Source organism: Carassius gibelio, chromosome A15, assembly GCF_023724105.1.
Source record: "Carassius gibelio isolate Cgi1373 ecotype wild population from Czech Republic chromosome A15, carGib1.2-hapl.c, whole genome shotgun sequence".
In the NCBI taxonomy this organism is placed as follows: Eukaryota; Metazoa; Chordata; class Actinopteri; order Cypriniformes; family Cyprinidae; genus Carassius; species Carassius gibelio.
In genome coordinates, this window is record NC_068385.1 from 17,040,664 (window position 1) to 17,065,886 (window position 25,223).

Sequence of the window (25,223 nt, forward strand, 5' to 3'; positions counted from 1 at the left end):
GTTGGGATAAAAATATGTTCAGGGCCATTTCTGCCCCCTATTCTATGAGGGATAGTTTTCCACTTTTCCAGCTCTGTCTTATCAAGGGAGCATCAGAAGCAGATTTTGAAACAACATTGTTCTCAAATCCCGGGAACAGCATGGCTCCTGCCCCCTTTCATATATTTCCTGGTACATTGGTGGGCTTCTCCCTCTTAAAAATAATCCATACCCTACCTCACAATAGCCTTAAACAAGATTTAGTACCTCTCCTCTGCACCATATCTTTTAAATCATTTGGAGCTCTCGTATTTAGCCTCTTTAACCAAACCTGCTCTCTATATAACTGGTGTCTGGTCGTCCAACTGTAATTGTGCTCCAACCCTTGGTTCCACACACTCTCGACCCCATGCCTTTCAAAATGTTTAATCCATGAACTCCCAGCAGACCCTGTTCTTATGACATATCGGTGTTGATACAGCCTCTGTGTAATAGCATTCCCGGTTTGACCCACATATTGTTTGCCACATTTGGCACACTGAATCACATAAATGCAATTCTTAATGGCCAACCCAAATGCTTCCCCCAAACATTGAGGGTCCGTGGCTTCCTGACCCTCCCTAACCTTTCCCCACTTGGTGGAAGGTGGCTATGTACCAACAAGTCCCTCAGATCTGTATTTCTCCTATAGGCTGACAATACCTCCAGCCCATTCCCTGCCGGGGTACCGGCAAAATTTCCCCAAAAAAATCTTCTTGAGCCTACCAATCACCCCCTTTGCACCTGATGAAAGCGTAAATATGGCCAGGACTCTAACCTTTCTCTCTGGGACAGACGAAGTACGCTCACCCACTATTGCACTCTCATGTTCCCTATCTACTCCCCATAACAATGCCTTTGGATATCCCCTTCTCCGTAAAGCCTTTAAACAAAATCTGTTTGGCCTTCTGAAAATCCTCCTCCCTGGTGCAAATCCATCTAAATCTCAACAATTGTGCCTGAACAATACCAAAAACGTATGACGGGGATGGTAACTTTGAAAATGCAATAATGCATGGGTATCTGTCTCCTTAAAGAAAACCTTCACATCCAAGAAGTCAGAAGTCAATTTCAGAAGTCTCAAACCCCAGCCCCTTATATTATATTTGGACCATTGTGTCCAAAAAATCCACCTTCCTATCATCCCACACCGCTTTAACCCTGATGGATGCATGAGGAGTATTCAACTTGTCCAAAAACTCCTGAAACTCCTGATGCCCATGCTGCCACACACCCCAAACATCGAAGGTAACACAGGGGTATCCAAGCATTTAATCCACCTACTCTCGGCCCTTTGGCGTTCTTTCAGAGACCATAGTGGATTGGTTTGGAGCCCTGTAATTCGGAGGGAGTCGAGGCCATAATCCATATAATGTTTAACTAGGAGCCTATGTTTCTCTACTTTGTGTACTACATTGTTTGCGGTGTTGGTATGCTCTTACTCTGTTCATTCTTGGTCTGGCCTACATACTGCTTACGACATTTGAGACTGTATATGAGAAATACAGTTTACACTGTCATGTGCCAGTATGAGACAACTTGAAAACCGGGCCATTTAAATCAGTTCTTGATCTCGATGGGGTGAAATATTTGCACTTGCCTATACAGCCTTTAGGTGAAGGAGTCGAGCTTGCTCTGTACCAAAATGTCTGAAATATTTTTGTTTCTCCTATTGGCCGATTTGGTTTATGGTGTTGTAGAAAAATTATGGAAATCAAGAACTGTAAAAAATTTGATTTAACAGCCCAATTGAGCTATGTACTAAAACATTAAAAATGCGTCACTCAAAGGAATAATTTTATTCCTGTTTGTTGTGTCCGGGGCGGGCAGAGGTTTAGCTGTGTAAAACTATTTACGTATATTTCTCAAGAAAAAGCATGAGTATCCATGCTGTCTTAAGGCCTTGAAAAGAGTATTTGTTGCTGTAAAGAAAAATTTATTTCCTGCGCAAATGTGTTTAAATCTGAGTAATTGTGACTTCACAATCCCCCTGAAAGTGTGTTTGGGGTGAGAACTGTGTTTATGTAAGAGTAAATGTGTATCTCTCTCTTTAAAGTATACTCTAAAGTCCAGTTTTCCTGTGGAGAGAAAGTTGGGGCCCTTATAGGACACGACGTCCAGAAAATTGACCTCAATCATTAACTGTGAATTTTATCTTTGAGACTTGGTGTGCATTCAAATGTTCAGTAAAAGTGACAAAATCAGCCATAGAGTGAATCCAGACACCCCAGATATAATCAAGAAACCTATAATATGCAAATGTTTTTTTCTCTGCCGAGGCTAAAGCCATAAATATATTTACGTATGAGGGGGCAAACTTTTTGCCCATTGCTGTGCCTTTTTATCTGTAAATCAAATTTGGAGTCGAATTTAAAATTGTTTTTAGTTAAATTAATCTCAAACAGTTTTAGAATATAATCATCAGGTTCAAATTCAAATTTTCAAAGCATCAAATTTTCATGTACTTTTTGACTGCCTCAAGGCCAACTTCTGCCTCAATGTTAGAATATAAGCTGTCTATCAATTGCAAAGAGAATGGCGCTTGGAGTTTTTAATCTGGCAGTTTTGGAAATTAAATCATATTTGTCCTTTTAAGATAGCTAGGGTGTCTGATCAAAAGAGGGTTAAGAAAGTGCTCCAGATACTCAGCAATATAGTAAGTTTCACTGTTACAATCAGAGACGATAGGTCTTCCTGGAGGTATCTGAAAGGCGATACTCCAGCTCTAGGGTTCCTTATGTATTTTAGGTAACATAAAATCTTCTGGGCCTAGGTGGGCCTACACCTATGAAATATTCCTTCTGAGCCCCATTAATGATTTTCTTCGAGCACATTTCTTCTAAAATTTCTGACTTCGCCGATGGTCTCTGTATATATTGGTTCTTCAAGAGCCCGAAAGTGGTTCCTTACAGCTAGTTGTCTCTTAGCTTTATAAATATACTGATCTCTTTCTAGAATCACTGTAGAGTTACCTTTTATCAACCTTTCAATACCCCAGTTGATGTGTGTGTATGAATATAAATCAGCTCTAATAATGTTTGATATTTCTTAGGGAAGGCTGGCCAACACAGGCGACCAATCTTAGGTATGACTAAAAGGGAGTTTCTTTTTTGAGATATTCTTTCCTTCAAAAAAAGTTTTTAATTTTACTCTGCGATGATACTCTTGGAGGTATTGTAACAATTCTATTCTTTGTGTCTTAAAACTGTGTAGAGTAGGAGTCCTTTCATCAGTGCTGAGGTTTGTTCTTCACTGAGGGCCAGCGACCGCGAAAGGTTTATAATGAGTTTGTTAGGGCCACCTATTGGGCAGTGTTGTGCCTGAACGCGTTCATTGAACGATAGTTCATGAACTTGTTCATATTTTGGGCGAACATGAACTGAACGTGCTGTATTAATGCCTGATGAACGTTACTGTCAACTTGTTCATTCTGGTGTCTGTGAATGGCACGCTCTCTCAAGTTAACTTCGTTCAATAGGGTGCCAGTTTTCTATAGAGCCTTCCAGGCGAAAACCCGGCTAAAACACACTGTAAATGGGTCTTAATATGTAGCGGAAAAACACCCAATCTGGCAACACCAGCCACCAGTGTCGCACCGCCGTCCACCGCATGCGTGACGCGTCATCAAAAAAAAAAAAGCATGGAGGCGACAGCAGCATGTAGCAAGAAGGCGTATGATCATTAATAATTTTATGATGTTTATGACAAGGTCGGTGAGAATGGGAGACAAAGCATTAAAGCAACAAGGGGGAAATACTGTCCCCTCAATGCCAATGTAAACCCTGGTTGGATAAGGATTCGAAAATTGGAAACGAAGATGAAATCTGATGCATAGCTTAATTGTTAAAACTGATAAAATAATTGCTGTCTGTGATCCTATATGGGCTGTGGCAATAATTTTGAAAAATAATAGCTCGCAGCAACATATGGAAAAAAGAACTATGAACTAGTTCATTTTTGGAACTGTGAACTTAGTGAACTTAGTTCAAAATTTTGTAGTTTGAACTATGAACTGAACTAGTTCATTTTAAAATTTGTGAACTAGTTTTGTAGAAAGTGAACTTTCCCAACACTGCTATTGGGCTTGTACTGGATGGCAGTTTAACACTGTCATCGATAGTTCAAGAATGGCCATCACTGTTGCTGGTTTCCACTGGACACCATCACCCTCAACATGAAAGAGTGCTGATGGAAATGCAGATATGGAACTCCATTGATTCTTTTTTTATTAGTGTTTGAAGGGCTCTAGTATACCGTTCCCCGTGGGGGAAGGTTCTCAAAGTTGATGAGAGGGAAGTGGATCTCCGTCCCAGGCATTCTCTTCTTTACGCCCTTTGCAATTCAGTAGTGGCTGACATGTGGTACTTCTGTTGTTAAGACCAAATGCAACAATACATTTTTTTCGGTACAGTTTTGAGTATGGCTTTGTCTATCAGAGCACTCACATGGTGAATTTTAGTCCCTGGGTAACTTTCCACCTGCAGATCGGGGCAGTTGGAAGCTGGGAACCTAGCTAAGTTCAAATCACTGATTATGATGAACTTTTTACTGATTTTAAGGTTTCAGTCTGTTAGTTTACACTTCGTATTGATATGTTGGTTGGGTAGACCCCCTGGAGTCAAGGGTAGCATGGGGATTTTCGTCGTCACACCCAGTGTTTGTGGTGTCGTGTCTGGTGGTGCCTTGTGCATGCTGGTAAACATGGGCGCAAGTCTAGGCAATTCAGGTGATGAGTGTTCAAATGCTGTTTCCCGATGTTATGACTCCCCAATCTGTTGTGCTGTTTGCTTTTAAAACTTCAATTAAAAGTGCAGATGGCTCAAGTTATTGGTCAGAATGGTCAGAGAAGAGAAGTTCTCTGGAGTGAGTCAACCCCGTCTTTTGAAAGGGACATGGATATGAGTCCTCCCGAACAGAAGCCAAAAGAGCCACCACAGGTTCCTCCAGCTACTAATGGTCGGAGAAATCTGTCTGTCAGTCGACCTCAGCAGGAACAGGAACCCGTGTGAGCTCCTCCACTGGGGGCAGGGTGTCCTTACAGTGCTTCTCTTTATGGTTTGTTTAAGCTGTTCATTGTACGAGAGGGGGCTCTGTCATTTGAATGAGAGTGAGCTCTGGTGCCTGTACAGGCTGGGACTATACCTATTGTGTGTTCTATACCTCCTGAGGCAGAAGGGGTTCAATAGCCTGTATGGGCTGGAGCATTTCTTGAAGGCCTGCTGTGGGTACCTTCTCATCAATCCCCCCTTAAACTCAATAGTATAAGATATAATCTGAGGTTGAATCGGTGAGTCATGGTTGCTCGTGGTGGTGTTACTGTGGTGCCTGCAGAAAAAGAGCGGTGGTAGTGACAGGTACACATGGTACTTGTGCTTGTGAAACTGTGGTGCAAGCTGCCTATGTGGTGGTTACTAAACCACTGGTGGATGCGTGTCCGCCCCGTGTCACTACTTCCTTGTATATCGGTGCACGTGCGGTCTCAGTTCTGAGTGTAACAGAAGAATTTGGCATTTTCGCTGTGATAAGAGCTTCTGCCTGCTCAATTTACTCTGGAGTGATTAGACTGTGAACATTTCTATAAGCCCAGCTGGCAGCTATCTCAAATGCCTTTGGCCAATCATGGTGGTGGTTCTGTGTATGGACATTCTGTAGATCATTGGACGACGCTCGTCTGAATATACCGGCTCCCCTTCTGGGAGAACTTGGCACCCGAGCAGGCTTGTGGGCCCCCGAAGATTTCAGAGAATGAATTCCCACCCCAAAGAACGAACCCCCAAATGAGAAACTGAAGCCCAAAAAAGGCACATGAACTTCCCGACAAAGAGCCTAAGCTAACCCTAGCCAGTATCTCCCATTATTTCTTTATAGAGTTAGAGAACTTCGGCCTCCTGGATTGTCAATCCCCGGGGAACAAAAAATACTCAAATCTTTAAAAATTATATGTCTTCCCACTGGGAGACGCCCTCCGTATAACTGGTCACAAACCCCCATGTGTAAAGACCGATCAATTTCGCCACCACCACTCCCAGTAATAACCCAAACCCAGAGCCTAAGGTTGTCAAGTGTGTGCTAAGTTTTCCTACCATCTCACCTAACTTGGCCGCCGTTGGCCTTTCCTAGTCTCCCCAGGGAAACCATCGGGAGAAATGTTTAAGACACATTTTCACCAGCATACCCCAGGATCATCAGTTGTTTCGGTTCTTTAAATGCTAGACAACCTCCTTCAGGGATAATCCCCTAATCCCCTCTACACCCCCCCCCCCCCAACCCACATTTAGTGCAACAAATGTAGTAGGCAAAATGTGTGCCTCCCCATAGAAGATTTGGCTCCAATTAAGGCCTGTTAGCCCCAGGCCACCTGCCCTGCGTGCTGTCCAAGTGGACCCAGGGAGGCTGGATACTAACTGTGCAAGTGACCCTTCATTAACACCACAAGGTATGCGGGTCACCTGAAAAAAAACCCAATCCCAAATTTATACCTCCCGCTCCATCCCCTCAGGTTGGGAGCATGAGACTGTAGGATGCACATTTCTGCACAGTAAGCTTCTACCACTGAACTGACATCCCAATCAGATGCTGTCCAATACCTATCCTCCAGGCCTTTACTGTCCAATAAAAAAATGAACCTGCAATGATCAGGACCCAAACTCCGGTCTCCTCATCCAAAGACCATCACTCTTAGGCTAGTGACAAATGGTCAAAAAGTGCTTTAGTTTTTGAGATACCCCTACCGGAGGTAGAACTAAACCCAACAATGTTTTTCCTCATCTCTAAGGTCTCCCATATATACGAAATGGATTCTTGGCTAAAAATATTTTACTGCTAAGATTGTTAAATTAACTGATATTGTTATACACCCCAAAACCAATAAAGGACTAAAATATAGCCTGTCTGTATGGGAGTTAAGGCATCACACAAGCTCTGAGAGCTTTGAAACTTGACATGTTTGTAGTCAGGAAGATGTTTTGACTACTAGAAAAGACTGGATGTGAATATCTTGATGTATGGAATAAATAGAGACATGTAAACACATACCTAAAATAAGCAGAAATGCACAAATTTAATATCTATGCAGAATGTTTTCATTTACTTTGTGCTTGCTTTGCCGGGGATTATCATAGAAACACATATGATGACTTGTTGGAAAGGTGGGGTTGTGCTGAATCCAGCAATATCAAATATGTAAATATAGCATGTCGAATAGGAGTGTTCTGTCACTCAATGTATGAGGTGTCCAAAATGAATGAAAATGGAACACTGACATAATTTAGTCTAAAGCCCATTATCAGTGGTGAGAAGAATGTTGACAAATTCATTGTTTCTGCAAATTAACTTACATTAGGTAAGTGCTGATCTATATTTATGATACATTTAATAATGATACATTTCATAAGGCACAGTATACTATACAATTCATATGAAACACATATCCAATTGAAGGTTAACATTGGAATGGAACAAATTTGGTCAATTTCATATTTTTTCACAAATCAATACTTGTATTGAATTAAATGTTTTGGATACCAGCATTAAATTATTGTTTTTATTATTATTTACTGACTCAAAGTTGGCACTGTGCATGTAAAATACCCCAAGTAGGCTAACAGGTTTTATTTATGGGACAAAAAAGGTCTGTCTACTGGCGCCATGTAAGCCTATCTTTGCATAACTCTGTTTTTTTTTCACAATACCGAATGAAAATAGTTAGGTTAGATACATTTGAGTAGGCTTGTTTTGTTAAAAATCGATAGCTGTAATGCTTCGGTGCAGAAGGAAGCCTGTAAACCACGAAGGTAAGTTTGCGTGCAGATTAGGCTAATTCCCGCCTATTACAGCCTAGTCACCTCATCGTTTTTTGTTCTGCTTCACTTTTATAGCTCTTAAACGTTTAAAATGGAGTTTAGGAATATGTATGTCACCACAGTTAGCTTTGGTTAACTATTGAAGCCTTTTCTCTTGTCAAAAGGTTCAACGCAACCGCCGACTTTATTTGCGGCAGATTAATTTTCAGATTAATTACCTTAATTTTTAGATTTTTCTTATTGAATGTTTACAGGACGTATGCAGTTTCTAGCTCACCACGCCCTTGGTACTAGCTACCACGCCCTTGGCAGTATAAAACCATCTTTTTCCATCAAAATCACCGTACTGAGTCAGGAGTTGGAATTGAGAGTATTGAAAACGATCAGGATAGAGTATTTTAGCATCTATTTAGCATAGCATTTATATAGTTATTTAGATGATTTCGTGTAGCCTATGTTGTTAATTAGCATAGTTGTTAGTGTAACATTAGTATTTTTAGAAGCATAGTTAGTTAGTAGCATAGTATTGCATCAGTTAGGATAGCTTCAAGTTAGAATAGATTTATTTACAGTGGTCAGGATGGTACGTGCTGGTTGCTGGTTGCAACAGCACGGACTGTATAGTTTTCCAGCAGACTTGAAAATTAGGCGCCAGTGGTTGCATGCACTTGGCCTGAAAGACTGCGAGTTCCCACCTAGAGCTGGAGTGTGCAAACTGCATTTTACGCGGGATTGCTTCTCCACACAGCTCACACTGAAAAGCGATGCAGTGCCTTACTCGGAGACTGGCCCCATTCTCTCTTGCGCGGCTGCTTCTCTAGCATCATTGGATGCTGATCGCAATTCGGGAGTTAAGACCGAAGTTTGAGCCAGCGGCTTGAATTGATATGGCTCAGGCCCTGGCCCTGTGTCCACAGACACCTCGACATCCTCCACTTCAGGTGAAGGTGGGGGAGAAAAGTCCTCTACCTCAAATGAATGCTCTGTTGCAAAGCTACTTGCATCACTAGAGTCACTCTCCATTTTAGCGACTCTGACAGCAGCTGTCAATTAATCCGTCACTGTGGGTCTTCACGCCCCACCCGCTCACCCTCGCTCTAGGTTCGTCCCCTCTATCTCTGCTGTGCTCTGCCCACTTTTCAGCATTTTCCAAATATTGCCAGTGGGTGGAGTCAGGCTCTGACCAGGGGTTTAGTTACCCTTTAAAGCCTTATCGCTTGTCAAAAGGCTTGACGTGACCGCAGACTTGATGAACACTGCTGGCAGCAGCGACATCTGTGTCCGTATCATTCTTATCAATGAGAGCGTAACCTCGTATCTGCCCGCTCCCAAGTCATAAATCTCGTATGTCTGATTAAACATGATTTTGGGGAAATGTTGTGTTAATGTTGGTATACAACAGTATATGTGACCAATCACGGAAAGTAGGGACACAAGTCGGTTCTGGGGCATTTTGAGTTATTCACAGATTCTGAAAGTGTAGTCTCCAAGCTTTCCAACGATGTGTAACACATGGAAATCTGATAATATTTGGAGAAGTTGTGGCCATTTGAAGGTAGGCACTCAAAAAAGCTCAAAAAGCAGAAATAGCCTCTGAAGATTGTGCAGTTCTCACTACTGCGAGTGACAATGGGGCTCATTTACATCTCATTTAGATAAGCCATACCCCCTGCATAGCAACGACAGACACAACGGGAAAAATCGGACCGCATACTATTAATAATAAAGGAGAATGTGCATTGTAAATGTCAGTAATTTATCTTTTTTGACTTTTATAAAAATGATTTAGAGGCTGAAATATGTGAGTTTTATTTTTTTTATAAAAAATCTTTAATCTTTCAAATGTGGCCATCATTTTTAATGTTATTATTTTAATGTTTATGTAAACAAGAAGTACATATTGATGCTAATTTTATTTGTTATTTGCTGGTTTTCTACATAAAACTTGGTGAATTGATTTCATTGTGTAGCATTAGGACTTTTTTAACAGGATTCTGTGATAACCGATTAGCTAGCTAATAACAATAGGTAGATATGGGAAGGTCTAAACATGGACTAAACATGAGATAACGTGTACATGTTCTTAGAATGAACACAAAACGACAAACTTTGATGTTTATGGAAACTCACCCCATAAGAAACAGAAAAGTATTCTTGCAGATCCGAAGTTTGCACTGTGCGTCTGTTTGCCTCTGAATGTTATGGATTTTCCCCATTTCTCTGTCTTTATCCCCATCAAATGTTACTATCGATATAGCCTCTGATATCTTACGTTCCAACTCGTCTGACGCCAGTCCAATACATTCTTCCTCGTCGTCATCTTCGCTCAGTTGTAGATTAGGGATATTATACGGTCTTATTATGCCGCTTTCATTGTCACTCAGATCGTCTTCAGAATCAGTAAGCATCCGGCATTTTCGGTGTAACGCCACGGTTCAAATCGTCTGCGTTCATCTTTGCGGCTTACATCTTCACTGAATTTTGATATCAGCTAGATAGCTACGGCCGTCCAGAGTGCTGCATACTAAGTAGCCACGCTTCCCTCGGAGGGCGGAGGCAATAACAAAAGAAACAAAAGCCGGCTTATCCAGTATGGAAATACAGACAGACAATGAAACGCCCCACTGCGTGCTAGAATCTCCGACAAACTAGCTGATTTCAACCTTTTAAATATACCAACACTGCTATCTCAATCACGGAGAGGCTTCTTTGTGATATCAACAGATTCTGCCAAAAAACGAAAATCACCAATTTTGAAAAAAAAAAATGCTTCTTTCTCATTTTGTTCGAAAGTTGTGCTGCCGATTTGTGTCACTGGTTTCTGTGACGGGTCACATATGATAGCAATATAAGGTATAATACCAACTTTTACGATACAATGTTTAATACAAAAGAGAATGGAAACTGTGGAACAGAGGCAGAATCCCTTTGATCTTGATATCAAGTTGCAAGTGGTCCGGTTGCTTCTGAGAAAGTTGCAAAAGAGCTCTCAAGCTTCCTCCAAGATGGTGCGACGCACAATGCCATCTTTATGGAACAACATCTGGCAAAATCAAAAAAGAACAAAGAGCTTCTGGGAGCCAGAGAAAATAAACCAGTGTGCAACCTTCAAGGACATGAAAACATCAGTTGGAGTCAGCATATCTAGAAAGGTCCACATGGACTCAGACATACTCTTTCGAAGATCACTGGCTGTTTCCAAACAAAGAGAGGTATCCATGGAGACTGTGATGTCTCACGAACTCGCAGCTGTCCCACCCTCTTTGTTTTTTGATGATGGAAGCATGAAGAAGACAACAAACAACTCGATGCTGTTGTTGAAGAGACACAGCAGCTGCCAAATGTTAAAGAACCATCAGCATATATCATTGATGCCATGGATCTTCTTCAAAGTCTCAATGATTGAGCTTTTCAAACGTTCAATGACCTGGGTGAGTGTGTCTTGAAAAAGATCGCAACTTTAATGGAAAAGGAAGGTAACAGCTGTGTCGTTATAGTGTTTGATAGATATGACCACCAACACTCAATCAAAGATCTTTAAAGACAAAGAAGTGGCACCAAGATGGGCATCCTTGCACCAACCTGGATGAGCTGAGGTACACACCAGTGTTAATTTCGTTGACGAAGACTATGACGAAAAATATTCGTCAACTAACCTTTTTCACGGACGAAAACTAAATAAAAACTAAATAAAAAGTCAGATATGATGACGAAAAACGTGACGAAATATAACTGACACTTTAGTCAACGAATAAAAATGAGACGAAAATATATGGGAGGGACGAATGGAGAAGAGATCCAATCAGAGCGAATCTTTGAGGGTAGGTTGATCTATGCAGAAGCAGCCGAGCCATTTTAAAAAGCCGCGGCAAATGCAAGCGCAACAGCTAAACAAACGCAGCAGCAGTTACACAGAAAAGAGAACAAAGATGAGTTTGCAGAAATTCGCACAGTTTCGAGGACGTTTTCATAACAGTTAAGTTGTTTACACAGGGAACTACACTGCGACCTTTTGAAATGCCATTGCGACCCAAATTTATCACTGATTATTTTTGTACCTACTTATGTGTAATGCTATGTTTTAATATGAGCATTTATTAAAACAGAAATATGTATTTTAAGAATACGTTTTATAACGTGCTCCGAGCATTCAACACATCAAGTTGGCTTCAGCCCCGCGCTGCGGGAAAGTTGAACTGAGCAGCTGGTGACTCCCGCAACACTGAACCGAGCTCTCGTTCAGGACGTTTGCGTCCTCCTGCACCTGAACGAACAAATACAAATCGCATTTTAAATAAACATAAGAAAAAGAGCGAAAAGTGAAAGAGCTCAATTCAGCAGCGCGGTGTTCTGGTGTTCAGGGAGCAAGCAGAGACGCGTCTCAAAGTCTTCTTGCTTTTGTACCGACAACAAATACATACTAAATATGTCGAAATACCCGTCTTGTGTTCGAAAAGGTCTGTAGCTATGTCTTCAGTGAAAGTAAAGAGTTGGAAAGAAATCGGATGTGTATCTTTATAACGGATGCATTTGTCTCTTAAAGTGACCGCGCCTAATTTACTAGCTCTGCTGTCAGTGTCTTTAATGTATGAAAATGAAAGTAAATCAATCACTGCTCTTGATTAAATTACTTTGTAGTTTTAGCAAGAATGTATCCAAAGTCAATCCAAAAATCAGATAGAATAGATTATATTGTTTTACTAGTGACTAAAAAATACCAAAAAAAAAAATAAAAAAATTAGGGACCTGAGCATGTTTTGCTTAAGTGTTTCTTTCTTTAATTGCTAATGCAACCTTTTCACACCACAGACTGAACCAAATTAAGCATTGCATCCGACATTATCAAGATGAATTTGTTGTTCTGACTCAGTTTAACCCTGAGTTATTGTCATATTTTATTACCAATTTCTAAAAACTACAGCAAATAAACTGTGATATTGTAAGAAATGATGAAGGTGTCTGAATACATTTTGGTTTGATTGTGTATTTTATTTTACAGTGAAGACTATGCAGTGCTATTTTAAATGAACAAAAACAAACTTAAAAAAATGTAAACTTTGTGTAAATATCACAAATAAAGAAATATAATGAACATACAATACAAATATAATATAGGTGGTTGTCTATTACAATAATACTGTACTTCATCTTGAAAGAATGTCAAATGCATTGCATATCATTCAGGACGAATGCATATCTTTTTCAGAGAGCATGTATATTTTTCATTGAGAGCAGGCCTTATGTTTATTTTATGAATACCATTCCATAACAGACTACTGGAAACATTTAGTCAAGTCAACTAAGTTGAATTTGTTCTACTAAAAAAAAACTAGACTAAGACTAAAAGACTTAAGACTAGACTAAGACTAAAACTCTTATGATATTTAGTCGACTAAAACTAGACTAAGACTAAAACATTTCAGATGACTAAAATGTGACTAAAACTAAATGGTGTGTTATTCAAAAGACTAAGACTAAGACTAAATCCGAATTTGCTGACAAAATTAACACTGGTACACACTAGCATCTACCACAGATTTGTCAGCAGCAACTACCCCAACAGAAGATGGCTTTCCAGTAACATGTGTTGAGAGCCATGTACCAAACAGCAGTGTGGCGTCACAGCCACCTGGCCAAACCTCTTCTCTGGAACCCAGTTGGTAGAGGATGGAGGCTCAGAGAAGATGGGTGCATTAAATCTGTGATGTTCCAGAAAGCACCAGCACCTAAAGGAGTTAGAGACCTCACCCACCTCTACTGTAAAGACGGAAACTGCACCGATGACACCAAATGTCAGTGTCTTTCAGTGGGCTTGACCTGCACTGAGTTTTGCTCTTGCCCTTTCCCAGACTCTCCAGATATGACCCACTTTGTCAATGATGACAATGTGGATGAGTGACAGTGGTGTGTTGTAGTTGTAACATCATGGGGGCTTGCACTTGCATTCTCAGACTTGCACACTCAGACACTTGCACTTTCACTAGTGACATCACTTGCAGTCTTTTTTTTTTTAAATTTTTATTACTTTTTGTTTGAATTTCCCAACATTTTATAACAGTAGCCAGGTGGTGAAGACAAGAAAAAAGAAACTAAATTACAATGTCACTTGCAATCGCTACTTGCACTCTCCACTACCTGTGACTTCACTTGCAATCAACACAAATCGTGCATGGTGCCAATGGAGACAAGAAGCTGTGGTGGTGATTAAATGATTAAAACTAATTTAGTACTATAATGTACAGGGTCCTGCAAGAAAAAGACAAGACTGGCAAATCCGTGGACAGAACAGCAGAATATGAACGTTTGCGCAAAGTCTCTCGCTAAGTGTAGAAAAAAAAAACACTTAACGTGGCTTAATATATTAAGATGCTATTAAATTATCAAATTAAATATACAGTTCATTAATATAATGAATATGTATATAGTATTTTCCTCACATACCGCAAAATGTGGCATAATGGACTAAGATGATAAAGGCCAAACTCAATATTCTTCTCTACATTATTAAAATACATAACTAATAGGTACAGGCAAGCACGTGAGCCCAGAATAAACGCAACATGCAAAGTTACATGTTAAGCATTTTTCCATATAGAATAAACTGTCTACAACTCGTTTATATCACTGTACTCTTCTGCTTGCCTGTAATGAGTTGATCCTTTTAAAATCACTTAATGCATTTCATAATGCACGTACACATTTTATGAGTCAACAACAATAGACATATAGGCTAGGCCTACGGAATTGTCTGCATCATCTTAGTCTGGGGGGTGGTGTCAATTACAAGACACCACCCCCCAGCACTGTAGAGAATCAACGACTGGCAGACGATCTGAACGAGTTTTACTGCAGGTTTGAAAGAACACCCATCACCTGCCCTGAACGCCTCCCCACAAAACCATTCACACCCTTCACAACTCCTGCAACCAGCCCTGAATGCCTCTCCAAACAAACGTTCACACCATTAACAGCTCCTGCAACCCATCCTGAACACCTCTCTGGAAAATACACATCCAGCACCCGTACAATCAGCACCGGAGCTCCCCAGGGCTGCATTCTCTCCCCACTTCTCTTCTCCCTGTACACCAACGATTGCACATCTAAGGACCCCTCTGTCAAGCTCCTGAAGTTTGCAGACGACACCACACTCATCGGCCTCATTCAGGACGGTGACGAGTCTGCTTACAGACAGGAGGAAAAAGAGCTGGCTGTCTGGTGCAGTCTCAACAACCTGGAGCTTAACACGCTCAAAACAGTGGAGATGATCGTGGACTTCAGGAGAGACCCCCCTGCACTCCCCCCACTCACCATCATGAACAGCACTGTGACTGCAGTGGAGTCATTCAGGTTCCTGGGCACCACCATCTCTCAGGACCTGAAGTGGGACATTCACACTGACTCCATTGTGAAAAAGGCCCAGCAAAGGTTGTACTTCCTTCGCCAGCTGAGGAAGTTTAACCTGCCACAGGAGCTGCTGAAACAGTTCTACTCCACCATCATTGAATCCATCTTCTGCACTTCAGTAACTGTCTGGTTCAGCTCAGCTTCTAAATCTGACCTCAGAAGACTACAGAGGGTAGTCCGGACTGCTGAGCGAATCATCGGTACAACCCTCCCTTCTATTCAAGAACTGTACTTATCCAGAGTGAGAAAAAGGGCTGTTAAAATCACTCTGGACCCCTCACATCCAGCACACTCCCTCTTTGAACTGTTGCCATCTGGTCGACGCTACAGAGCACTGAGCACTAGAACGACCAGACACAGGACCAGTTTCTTCCTTCAGGCAATCCATCTTATGAACAGCTGATAATAACTGCGAACACACTACACTTTATATTTATATACACATACACTTTATTTATCTAACACACATACTTAGTATACACTTAAATTTTGCACACAATATATACAGTATTGTTCAAAATAATAGCAGTACAATGTGACTAACCAGAATAATCAAGGTTTTTAGTATATTTTTTATTGCTACGTGGCAAACAAGTTACCAGTAGGTTCAGTAGATTGTCAGAAAACAAACAAGACCCAGCATTCATGATATGCACGCTCTTAAGGCTGTGCAATTGGGCAATTAGTTGAAAGGGGTGTGTTCAAAAAAATAGCAGTGTCTACCTTTGACTGTACAAACTCAAAACTATTTTGTACAAACATTTTTTTTTTCTGGGATTTAGCAATCCTGTGAATCACTAAACTAATATTTAGTTGTATGACCACAGTTTTTTAAAACTGCTTGACATCTGTGTGGCATGGAGTCAACCAACTTGTGGCACCTCTCAGCTGTTATTCCACTCCATGATTCTTTAACAACATTCCACAATTCATTCACATTTCTTGGTTTTGCTTCAGAAACAGCATTTTTGATATCACCCCACAAGTTCTCAATTGGATTAAGGTCTGGAGATTGGGCTGGCCACTCCATAACATTAATTTTGTTGGTTTGGAACCAAGACTTTGCCCGTTTACTAGTGTGTTTTGGGTCATTGTCTTGTTGAAACAACCATTTCAAGGGCATGTCCTCTTCAGCATAGGGCAACATGACCTCTTCAAGTATTTTAACATATGCAAACTGATCCATGATCCCTGGTATGCGATAAATAGGCCCAACACCATAGTAGGAGAAACATGCCCATATCATGATGCTTGCACCTCCATGCTTCACTGTCTTCACTGTGTACTGTGGCTTGAATTCAGAGTTTGGGGGTCGTCTCACAAACTGCCTGTGGCCCTTGGACCCAAAAAGAACAATTTTACTCTCATCAGTCCACAAAATGTTCCTCCATTTCTCTTTAGGCCAGTTGATGTGTTCTTTGGCAAATTGTAACCTCCTCTGCACATGCCTTTTTTTTAACAAAGGGACTTTGCAGGGGATTCTTGAAAATAGATTAGCTTCACACAGACGTCTTCTAACTGTCACAGTACTTACAGGTAACTCCAGACTGTCTTTGATCATCCTGGAGGTGATCATTGGCTGAGCCTTTGCCATTCTGGTTATTCTTCTATCCATTTTGATGGTTGTCTTCCGTTTTCTTCCACGTCTCTCTGGTTTTGCTCTCCATTTTAAGGCATTGGAGATCATTTTAGCTGAACAGCCTATCATTTTTTGCACCTCTTTATAGGTTTTCCCCTCTCTAATCAACTTTTTAATCAAAGTACGCTGTTCTTCTGAACAATGTCTTGAACGACCCATTTTCCTCAGCTTTCAAATGCATGTTCAACAAGTGTTGGCTTCATCCTTAAATAGGGGCCACCTGATTCACACCTGTTTCTTCACAAAATTGATGACCTCAGTGATTGAATGCCACACTGCTATTTTTTTGAACACACCCCTTTCAACTAATTCAACTAATTGCCCAATTGCACAGCCTTAAGAGCGTGCATATCATGAATGCTGGGTCTCATTTGTTTTCTGAGAATCTACTGAACCTACTGGTAACTTGTTTGCCACGTAGCAATAAAAAAATATACGAAAAACCTTGATTATTCTGGTTAGTCACATTGTACTGCTATTATTTTGAACAATACTGTATTTTAGTGCACTAGCCGTTCATCCGGATCACTGCACACACCTGGTTAGGTCAAAGGTCATAGGTCAAAGGGCTGATGCACCTGATCAGGTCAAGAAGTTAGTGCTGCAAACACTTTTCATGAGATTTATTTTGTAGTGTGTTGAAATATAAGTTTGACCAGCACAAGATTCTGGTGAAGCTGGCCGTACCTTCATCTGAGAAACATCCAGAAACACAAGATTCTCTCTGAAGTGAACAAGACGTTCAGTTTCTCCATTTCTTTAAATAGTGTTTCTTTATAACAGAACATTTTCCCTCCATGAACAGAAATATGAATCTATATGAATCAAACTTAAAACAGCATCACAACAACAAAAGGTAACTGTCAGTCTCCTTTACAGAGAGTCGAATACATTCATCTCCAGCAAAAAAAGAATACGAAGGAAAAAGAAAAACACTTTGGTCGTTACGCCGTCGGTCTCGTGTCACATACAAGACACAAGAAGGACTGAACCATTGACTCTGTAACATTTTCTGCTTTAAAGTGCACATTTTGAAGCTTTCATAGCTGACACACACACACACACACACACGTGTTTACAGACTGACCGAGTGTGTGTGGGTCACAGACGACACGGGAAGCTCCTGAATCAAAGTTCATCTGAACTCACTGACACTTATTGCTGAAAATAAAAACAAAGCTGAAAAACTGCAGCCCATCAGATGAAACTCAGTTTCAGTTGTGTGTGTGTGTGTGTGTGTGTGTCATGATGGGCCTTTTCTGTTGGTTTCAGTAACTCAGATCAGACTGCACTGATCATCTTTCCTATGAGAACGTCACATCAGGAGCTAAAATAATACTTAAAACAATCGTAACAACTAAAACAAATACTTCAGAATAAAAAACAAACACTGAAAGGGTCAAATAAATAGCTGAATTGCACAAGCACTCTGATATGACCGCACACCGGGTCAAGAGTTCACCGTCAGGAGCCCGTCGAGGGGAAACAGCGCCACCATGTGTTTGAGATGAAGATGAACTCAGGATTTGATCTTCCACAGCTGTGAAGCAAACACACAAACTGTGAACACACCGTCAACAACATAAGAGACCCACAATCCACTGCGAGCGGCTCTGACCTTCAGGTTGAAGCCCAGCAGGTCACTGATGACCCCCGACACGGCCGACAGAATCACCACCTGAGTGATGTTATACAGCAGAGGATTCATGGTCAGACCGTAGAGACGGAACGGAGCGTCCAGCTCCTGCGGGACAGAGACACGGTCAGAGTGTGTGTGTGTGTGTGTGTGTGAGAGAGAGAGAGAGAGAGAGTGTGTGTGTGTGTGAGAGAGAGAGAGAGAGAGAGTGTGTCTGTGTGTGTGTGTGTGTGTGTGTGTGTGTGTTCTGATACCTTCAGTAATTTGGTGGCCAGTTTAAGGACGTTGTTGACCAGAGTAAGTTCTTCTTTCTTATTCGGTTTCTTTTCCATTTTCAAGTACAAGTTAATCTGAAACAGAAACACATCAGATGAGCCTCTGGGTGGATTGTGTATCAATTGTGTGTGTGTGTGTGTGTGTGTGTGTGTGTGTGTGGACCTGCTCTGTGAGTAAGATGGAGGTGTTGCTGTATTTCTTGCTGGTTTCGGAGCCCAGCGTGACGAAGCGGAGCAGGTACAGCGACAGCGAGCCGCTCCAGATCACCAGCTCCCAGTTATAGTGAAACTCCAGGAACGTCTCGTGCACGTGAAGCAGCTGCAGGAGAAACACGGCCATCAGCAGCGAGTCACACACACCGGTCAGCAGAGAAACACCAGACTGACCTGAGCGCAGCAGATGAAGACCACCGAGAGCGTGAGCAGGAACGCAGAGGAGACGATCACATCCACCGAGCGCTGCGGACCTCGACGCTGCACACAGACACAGATGGGAAATCATCTCAGCGTTAGGGACACGAGTGTCGCTCTCATCCAGGACTGAACGGACAGCTCCATCAGCTCCGTACCTTCAGGTAAGAGCGCAGCGACAGCCACATCTTAATGTTCTGCACCTTCTTCAGACGGAAATGAGGCACTTCTGATTTTCTGGCCCTCCGCGCCGACGTCAGGTGACCAAACAGCTTCGCAAACAGCAGCCGCTGAAAGACCAGGATCAGGCAGATGCTGAGACGCTGCACAGGAAGCTCTGGGCTCGATGTGTGGAAGCTGACGCCTCACTCACCTGTCTGTACGTCCTCTCAGCCACGCTGAGCAAGAAGAAGAAGAGCCAGATGAGACAGACGCGCACCACGAAGCTCACGCTCACCATCGTCATCACCAGAGCGTCATCAGACGAGCCGAAGGCCACAGACAGCAGCTCACCGGCCGACAGAGACACCAGCTGCTCCGGATCTTTGTGCTGGAACAGTCTGAACGCAAACGGAGTCAAACCCAGCGTCACAGACACCAGATTCCCCAAGATCTGATAGCCGATCCCTGGAGTGTAGAGATTGACCTGTGGACGAGATCATGTGGTCAGCAGACGCTCAGTGTTTATCAGTTCACTGCCTTGCTTCCTCTGCTTCACACTCACCCTGTTCATTATCATGCCGCTGATTTCCAGCACAGACATGTCTGCTTTCTTGCATTCGTTTCCTTCCCACACGATGGCACTGACGCGCTCCAGGCCTGGATTAGAGCTGTGCAGCCACGGCACGTGACCCTTCTCCAGCAGAGACACACACACACACACACACACACACACACACACACACACACACACATCATTTACATGCTTACAGCAACAAAACACCAGGGCCCAGTAGTTCAAAAAGTTTCATCTGGATCAGAATGATCTGGATTTGGAGATCTCATGTTCTGTTATCCAGGATCAGGTGACCCATCTGACTTTTGTGCCATTTTCAAAGCAAAATATTTTAATGAAATATAATATTTTTGTTTGATATTGAGAGCTATTTGGGGATTAAATGATATATTACACGTTACAAATGTTGTAAATTTTGGACCAGTTTTAAAGTTTTATTACATTTTTGTTCCTGAAACGCATCCTTCTGCTGGGAATAATCAGAATAATCCCATTTTTTTGTGGGGATCAAAAGTAACCCGATCTTACTAAACTGGTTTGAGCAACACAAACTGAGGATTTAATCCAGATCAAAACCAAGACTGGATTTTGTGATCTAATCTGAATTCAGAATCCCCCTTTTCCTCTTAAACAACCCAGTTTCAAGATGTGATCCAATCCAATGGCCAAAATCTGATCAGATTACTGTAGAAGAGCTGACCGCAGCAGTCGTGAGATCACCTGACCGGATCGGTGACACACCTGATGGAACGGGTCGTCTCTGAACTCTTTCTTGGAGGCAGAGCAGATGGCGGATCCGTCGGCGTCTGTTTCGCTGGAGCAGGAGGAGCGGCACTCGGCGCAGTGCAGGAAGTCCTCCCACAGAACATCCTCTGTCTCAGACTCGTGTCGTGCGCTCTCAGAGTCCTGCGTCCTCGAGCTGGAGCACCGCGAGCTGCAACTGGTGCCCGACTTCAGCGTCTCCTGAGACCAGACCATAACACATGAAGGAGCTGTGTTTGAGCTCCTGCAGAAGAGCTGATCGTGTGTGTGTGTGTGTGTGTGAGAGAGAGAGAGAGAGACAGAGAGAGAGAGAGAGAGTGGAGTGTGTGTGTGTGTGTGTGTGTGTGTGTGTGTGTGTGTGTGTGTGTGTGTGAGAGAGAGAGAGAGAGAGAGAGAGAGAGAGAGAGAGAGAGAGAGAGAGAGAGAGAGTGTGTGTGTGTGTGTGTGTGTTACCTCAGCAGTGTAATGCTTCTTGTAGGGGTGTGTTTTCCTGTTGCGCAGCGTGCAGTCACTGTTCTTGCGCTCCAGTCCCCTGCGGAGCGTGCTGTAGTTCTCTGGGTCTTCTTCACTGGACGCTTCACCCGACATGTTCTCCCCCCCACGAGGAACAGCAGCCTCGGACAGACACTGACACACACAGAACACATGTCAGTCATGCTTCCCCACGTGTGTGTGTGTGTGTGTGTGTTTCTGTGTGTGTGGATAGGGTGTTTTCAGTGAAGTATGGTGACTGTTTCATCTACAGCCTCTATATTACGTGTGGGGTTCCTCAGGGTTCTGTTATTGGCCCTGTATTGTTTTCCTTTTACATGCTGACTCTAGGCTCGATTTTTAAAGAAATATTTAGTCTTACCATTTGAATGCTAAAGATACACAACTTTCACCCTTTGAAATATATAGAGAATTGTGGCTCAAATTTACTTTTGGCATGTCTGGAAGAGGTGAAATTGCTCACAATTCGATTAAACCAGTGGTCCTTACGTCTGGCTCGTGAGATCCACTAATCAAACACAGAGTTTTCTAATCAGTGTCTTCAGGATCTTTAGAAAATCACAGGAAGGTGTGTTTGATTAGGGTTGGAGCTAAACTCTTCAGGAAATAGTGAGCCAGATCTCGTGAGCCAGATTTGAGGATCACAGAGTTAAACCAAAGTGAAACAGATATTTTTTTTATTTTTTGCCCCACTAGAGGATGCTCAGACATCGCCACTTCTTTAGGTCCTTGGTCAGCCTACTGTCAAGACCACATAAGGAATTTAGGAGTTGTGTTCGATCCAGATTTGTAATTTGACAAGCAGGTTAATGCTGTGGTTAACAGTTGTATTTGCTAGATTAGGTCTCTTGATTTTTTTAGACAGTCATCTAGGTCTTTAAGATTATTTTCTTACTGTCCCGACTCATTTTAAGCTGAGAGAGGATCAGGACTTTGCTGTTGCAGGTCCAAGGCTTTGGAATAGCCTAACATCTGAGATTAGAGAGATTACGTACAAAAATATTTTCAAAGCTGGGGTTAAAAATAATTACTTGTCATTACCTTTCAAGAATTAGGGTTAGTATCGGTGTTTTTATTTGGATTTGATGTTTTATTTAATGTATGTACCTGTATGTTGATTGTACAGCACTTTGGTCTGCAGGTGCAGGTGTATAGTGCTTCATAAATAAGTGTGCGAGTGTGTGTGTGTGTGTGTGTGCGCTTGCGTGGGTGTGTGTGAGTGCGTGTGTGTGTGTGTGTGTGTGTGTGTGTGTACTTGTATTTCTATTCTGGTGGGGACTTAAACCTGAATACACACAGACTCATGGGGACTCGTGTCACGGTGGGGACCTAAATTGAGGGGTAAACAAGCTAATAAATTACACAGAATGAAGTTTCTTGAAAATCTAAAAATGCAGAAGGTTTCCTGTCAGGGTTAGGGTTAGGTGTAGGGTTGGTGTAGGGCGATAGAAAATACGGTCTGTACAGTATAAAAACCATTACACCTATGGAGAGTCCCCACAAGGATAGCTGACCAGACATGTGTGTGAATGCGTGTGTGTGTGTGTGTGTGTGCGTGTGTGTGTGTGAGTGCGTGTGTGTGTGTGTGTGAGTGCGTGTGTGTGTGTGAGAGTGTGAGTGCGTGTGTGTGTGTGCGTGTGTGTGAGTGCGTGTGCGTGTGTGTGTGTGAGTGCGTGTGTGTGAGAGTGTGAGTGTGTGTGTGTGTGTGTGTGTGTGTGTGTGTGCACTTGCGTGTGTGTGTGTGTGAGAGTGTGAGTGCGTGTGTGTGTGTGAGTGCGTGTGAGAGTGTGAGTGCGTGTGTGTGTGTGTGTGAGTGCGTGTGTGTGTGTGTGTGAGTGTGTGTGTGTGAGTGCGTGCGTGTGTGAGTGTGTGAGTGCGTGTGTGTGTGTGTGCGCTTGCGTGGGTGTGTGTGAGTGTGTGTGTGTGCGTGTGTGTGTGTGCGAGTGCGTGTGTGTGTGTGTGAGTGTGTGTGTGTGAGTGCGTGCGTGTGTGAGTGTGTGAGTGCGTGTGTGTGTGTGTGCGCTTGCGTGGGTGTGTGTGAGTGTGTGTGTGTGTGTGTGAGTGTGCGCTTGCGTGGGTGTGTGTGTATGTGCGTGTGTGAGTGTGTGAGTGCGTGTGCGCTTGCGTGGGTGTGTGTGAGTGTGCGTGTGTATGTGTGTGTCTGCGTGTGTGTGTGTGCGTGTGCGTGTGTGTGTGTGCGTGTGAGTGCGTGTGTGTGTGTGTGCGTGTGTGAGTGTGTGAGTGCGTGTGTGTGTGTGTGCGCTTGCGTGGGTGTGTGTGAGTGTGCGTGTGTATGTGTGTGTGTGCGTGTGTGTGTGTGCGTGTGCGTGTGAGTGCGTGTGTGTGTGTGTGAGTGTGTGTGTGTGTGAGTGCGTGCGCTTGCGTTGGTGTGTGTGAGTGTGTGTGTGTGTGTGTGTGTGTGTGAGTGTGCGCTTGCGTGGGTGTGTGTGAGTGTGTGTGTATGTGGGTGTGTGTGAGTGTGAGTGTGTGTGTGTGTGTGTGTGTGTGAGTGTGTGTGTGTGTGTGTGTGTGTGTGTACCTTCCCCATGGGCGGCAGGATCCGCTGGTTTGGGGTGTGCTGGAGGCTCCAGTGTGTCTCGGAGCGCAGCAGGTCGCAGTGAGGCTCGTGCAGCTGTAAACCCTCCTCGCTGCTTTTGCTGGTGATGCGGCCGTCCAGAGACACGTATCCATTGTCCGTCTCTGTAGACTTATCGATGGACAGCTTGGACTTCTTAGACCTGATGGGACAGTGAGGAAAAGAGCAGGTTCTACTAAAGGCTGTGTGTTTGATCAAGTGATGTGTGGAAGTGCAGCTCTAGTCCTCCACAGCAAACACTGATGGGAGCTTGTGAACCGTTTCTGGAGACAGTAAGCACTGTGCTTCTGGGGAATAATGATGAGAAGTGCAAACATGGAGCAGATGGAATAAAATAGCTACAAAATCCCTTTGTCTAGTGATGAACCTCATTGAGAGACTTAAAACTGCACTGGAGCACGAAGAGATGTGGTTTCAGGAAGAGATGTTGTACCCAAGAAGATTGTAAGAGGAGATGAGAGAAAGAGAGAAATACACACCCCGCTTTAAAGATACCATGCCAGAAATCTCTGAAGAAAGTGACGAGGCCGTGTGAGCCGGCGGACAGCGAGCCCTGCGGAGATCCCTCCTGCGTGTTATCAGTAGTGCTAGAGCCGTCGCCTTCTCTATGAATGTCCAAATGAGCCGCTTTCCTCAACTTCCTTTAGCGAGAGACAGCAAAGTGCAGAAAACTTAGAAATCTTAGAATCTTTGATTCCCAGAGTCAAGCGAAGCGAAAGGCCTGAAAGAGACGCCGATTCAGCAGAGATGATTCAACCGAACTCTAAAATGATTCATTTACATTCGGGCTTGTTAATCAAAATCCTATGGATTTTATATCCTACAGAAAATTAATTTTCATTCATGCTTCTGGAATACGCATGGAATCATTTGTGCTTGTAATGCCATTTATTTTTATGATGCTGACAATCGCCTTACAATGAAGACATTAGTGTCTGTCACAAGTGTGAATTTGATTTGGATCTTCAAATTAAGAGAAAGACTTTTTCATGAATTCCTGCCTGGCCATCTTGTGCTGTGGCGCTGGGCTGGCGGCCATCTTGTGCTGTGGTGCTGGACTGGCATCCATCTTGTACTGTGGCGCTGAACTGGCAGCCATGCCACGCAGCGGCGCTGGGTTGGCGGCCATTTCGTGCCACTGCACAGGACTGGCGGCCATCTGGTACCACGGCGCTGGCTCGGCCGATCTGCGTACCCCTTCTCCTCTCGGGACATCCTGGGGAAATGGCAGCCCCCAACCAAATCCCGGTTCGACGGGAGCCCACAGTGGCGATCGCTGCCGGACCTCCTCTCGACCGCTTGCTCCGGAGCGACCTCCCCTGGTCCCACGGAACGCCACTAGGGGAGAGCCCTCAAAACCATTTCTCTCCCTTTTGCTGGCTGGGGAGGAAATGGTAGTAGACATACTGCTGGATCCAATTGGATGGAGTCCTTCTGTGACGGTCGGGTTTA

General features: G+C 43.1%; 1 protein-coding gene across 1 annotated transcript; it reads right to left on the bottom strand.

Annotated features, from left to right (window-relative positions):
• Positions 1-17,608: 17,608 nt before the first annotated feature.
• Positions 17,609-24,930, bottom strand: LOC128028859 (protein PHTF2-like). The gene is made up of 13 exons (XM_052616181.1): positions 24,848-24,930; positions 24,251-24,415; positions 23,715-23,913; positions 21,137-21,310; positions 20,663-20,884; positions 19,910-20,038; positions 19,559-19,831; positions 19,344-19,475; positions 19,162-19,248; positions 18,938-19,093; positions 18,754-18,849; positions 18,482-18,607; positions 17,609-18,403 (listed from the first exon to the last, which is right to left on the bottom strand). The coding sequence occupies exons 1-13, from the start codon at positions 24,928-24,930 to the stop codon at positions 18,383-18,385; spliced, it is 1,863 nt and encodes a 620-aa protein (XP_052472141.1). The 3' UTR covers positions 17,609-18,382.
• Between the last annotated feature and the right edge of the window lie 293 nt (positions 24,931-25,223).

Bases quoted from the DNA above. Each gene is read 5' to 3' on its own strand.
- LOC128028859 (XM_052616181.1), bottom strand. From the start codon at position 24,930: ATGGCCGCCAGTCCTGTGCAGTGGCACGAAATGGCCGCCAACCCAGCG. The intron at 20,039-20,662 runs GTGTGTCACCGA...CTGCTGGAGAAG, and splicing joins GAGACGACCCGTTCCATCAG to GGTCACGTGCCGTGGCTGCA. The intron at 19,476-19,558 runs GTGAGTGAGGCG...CTGGTCTTTCAG, and splicing joins CTGAGAGGACGTACAGACAG to CGGCTGCTGTTTGCGAAGCT.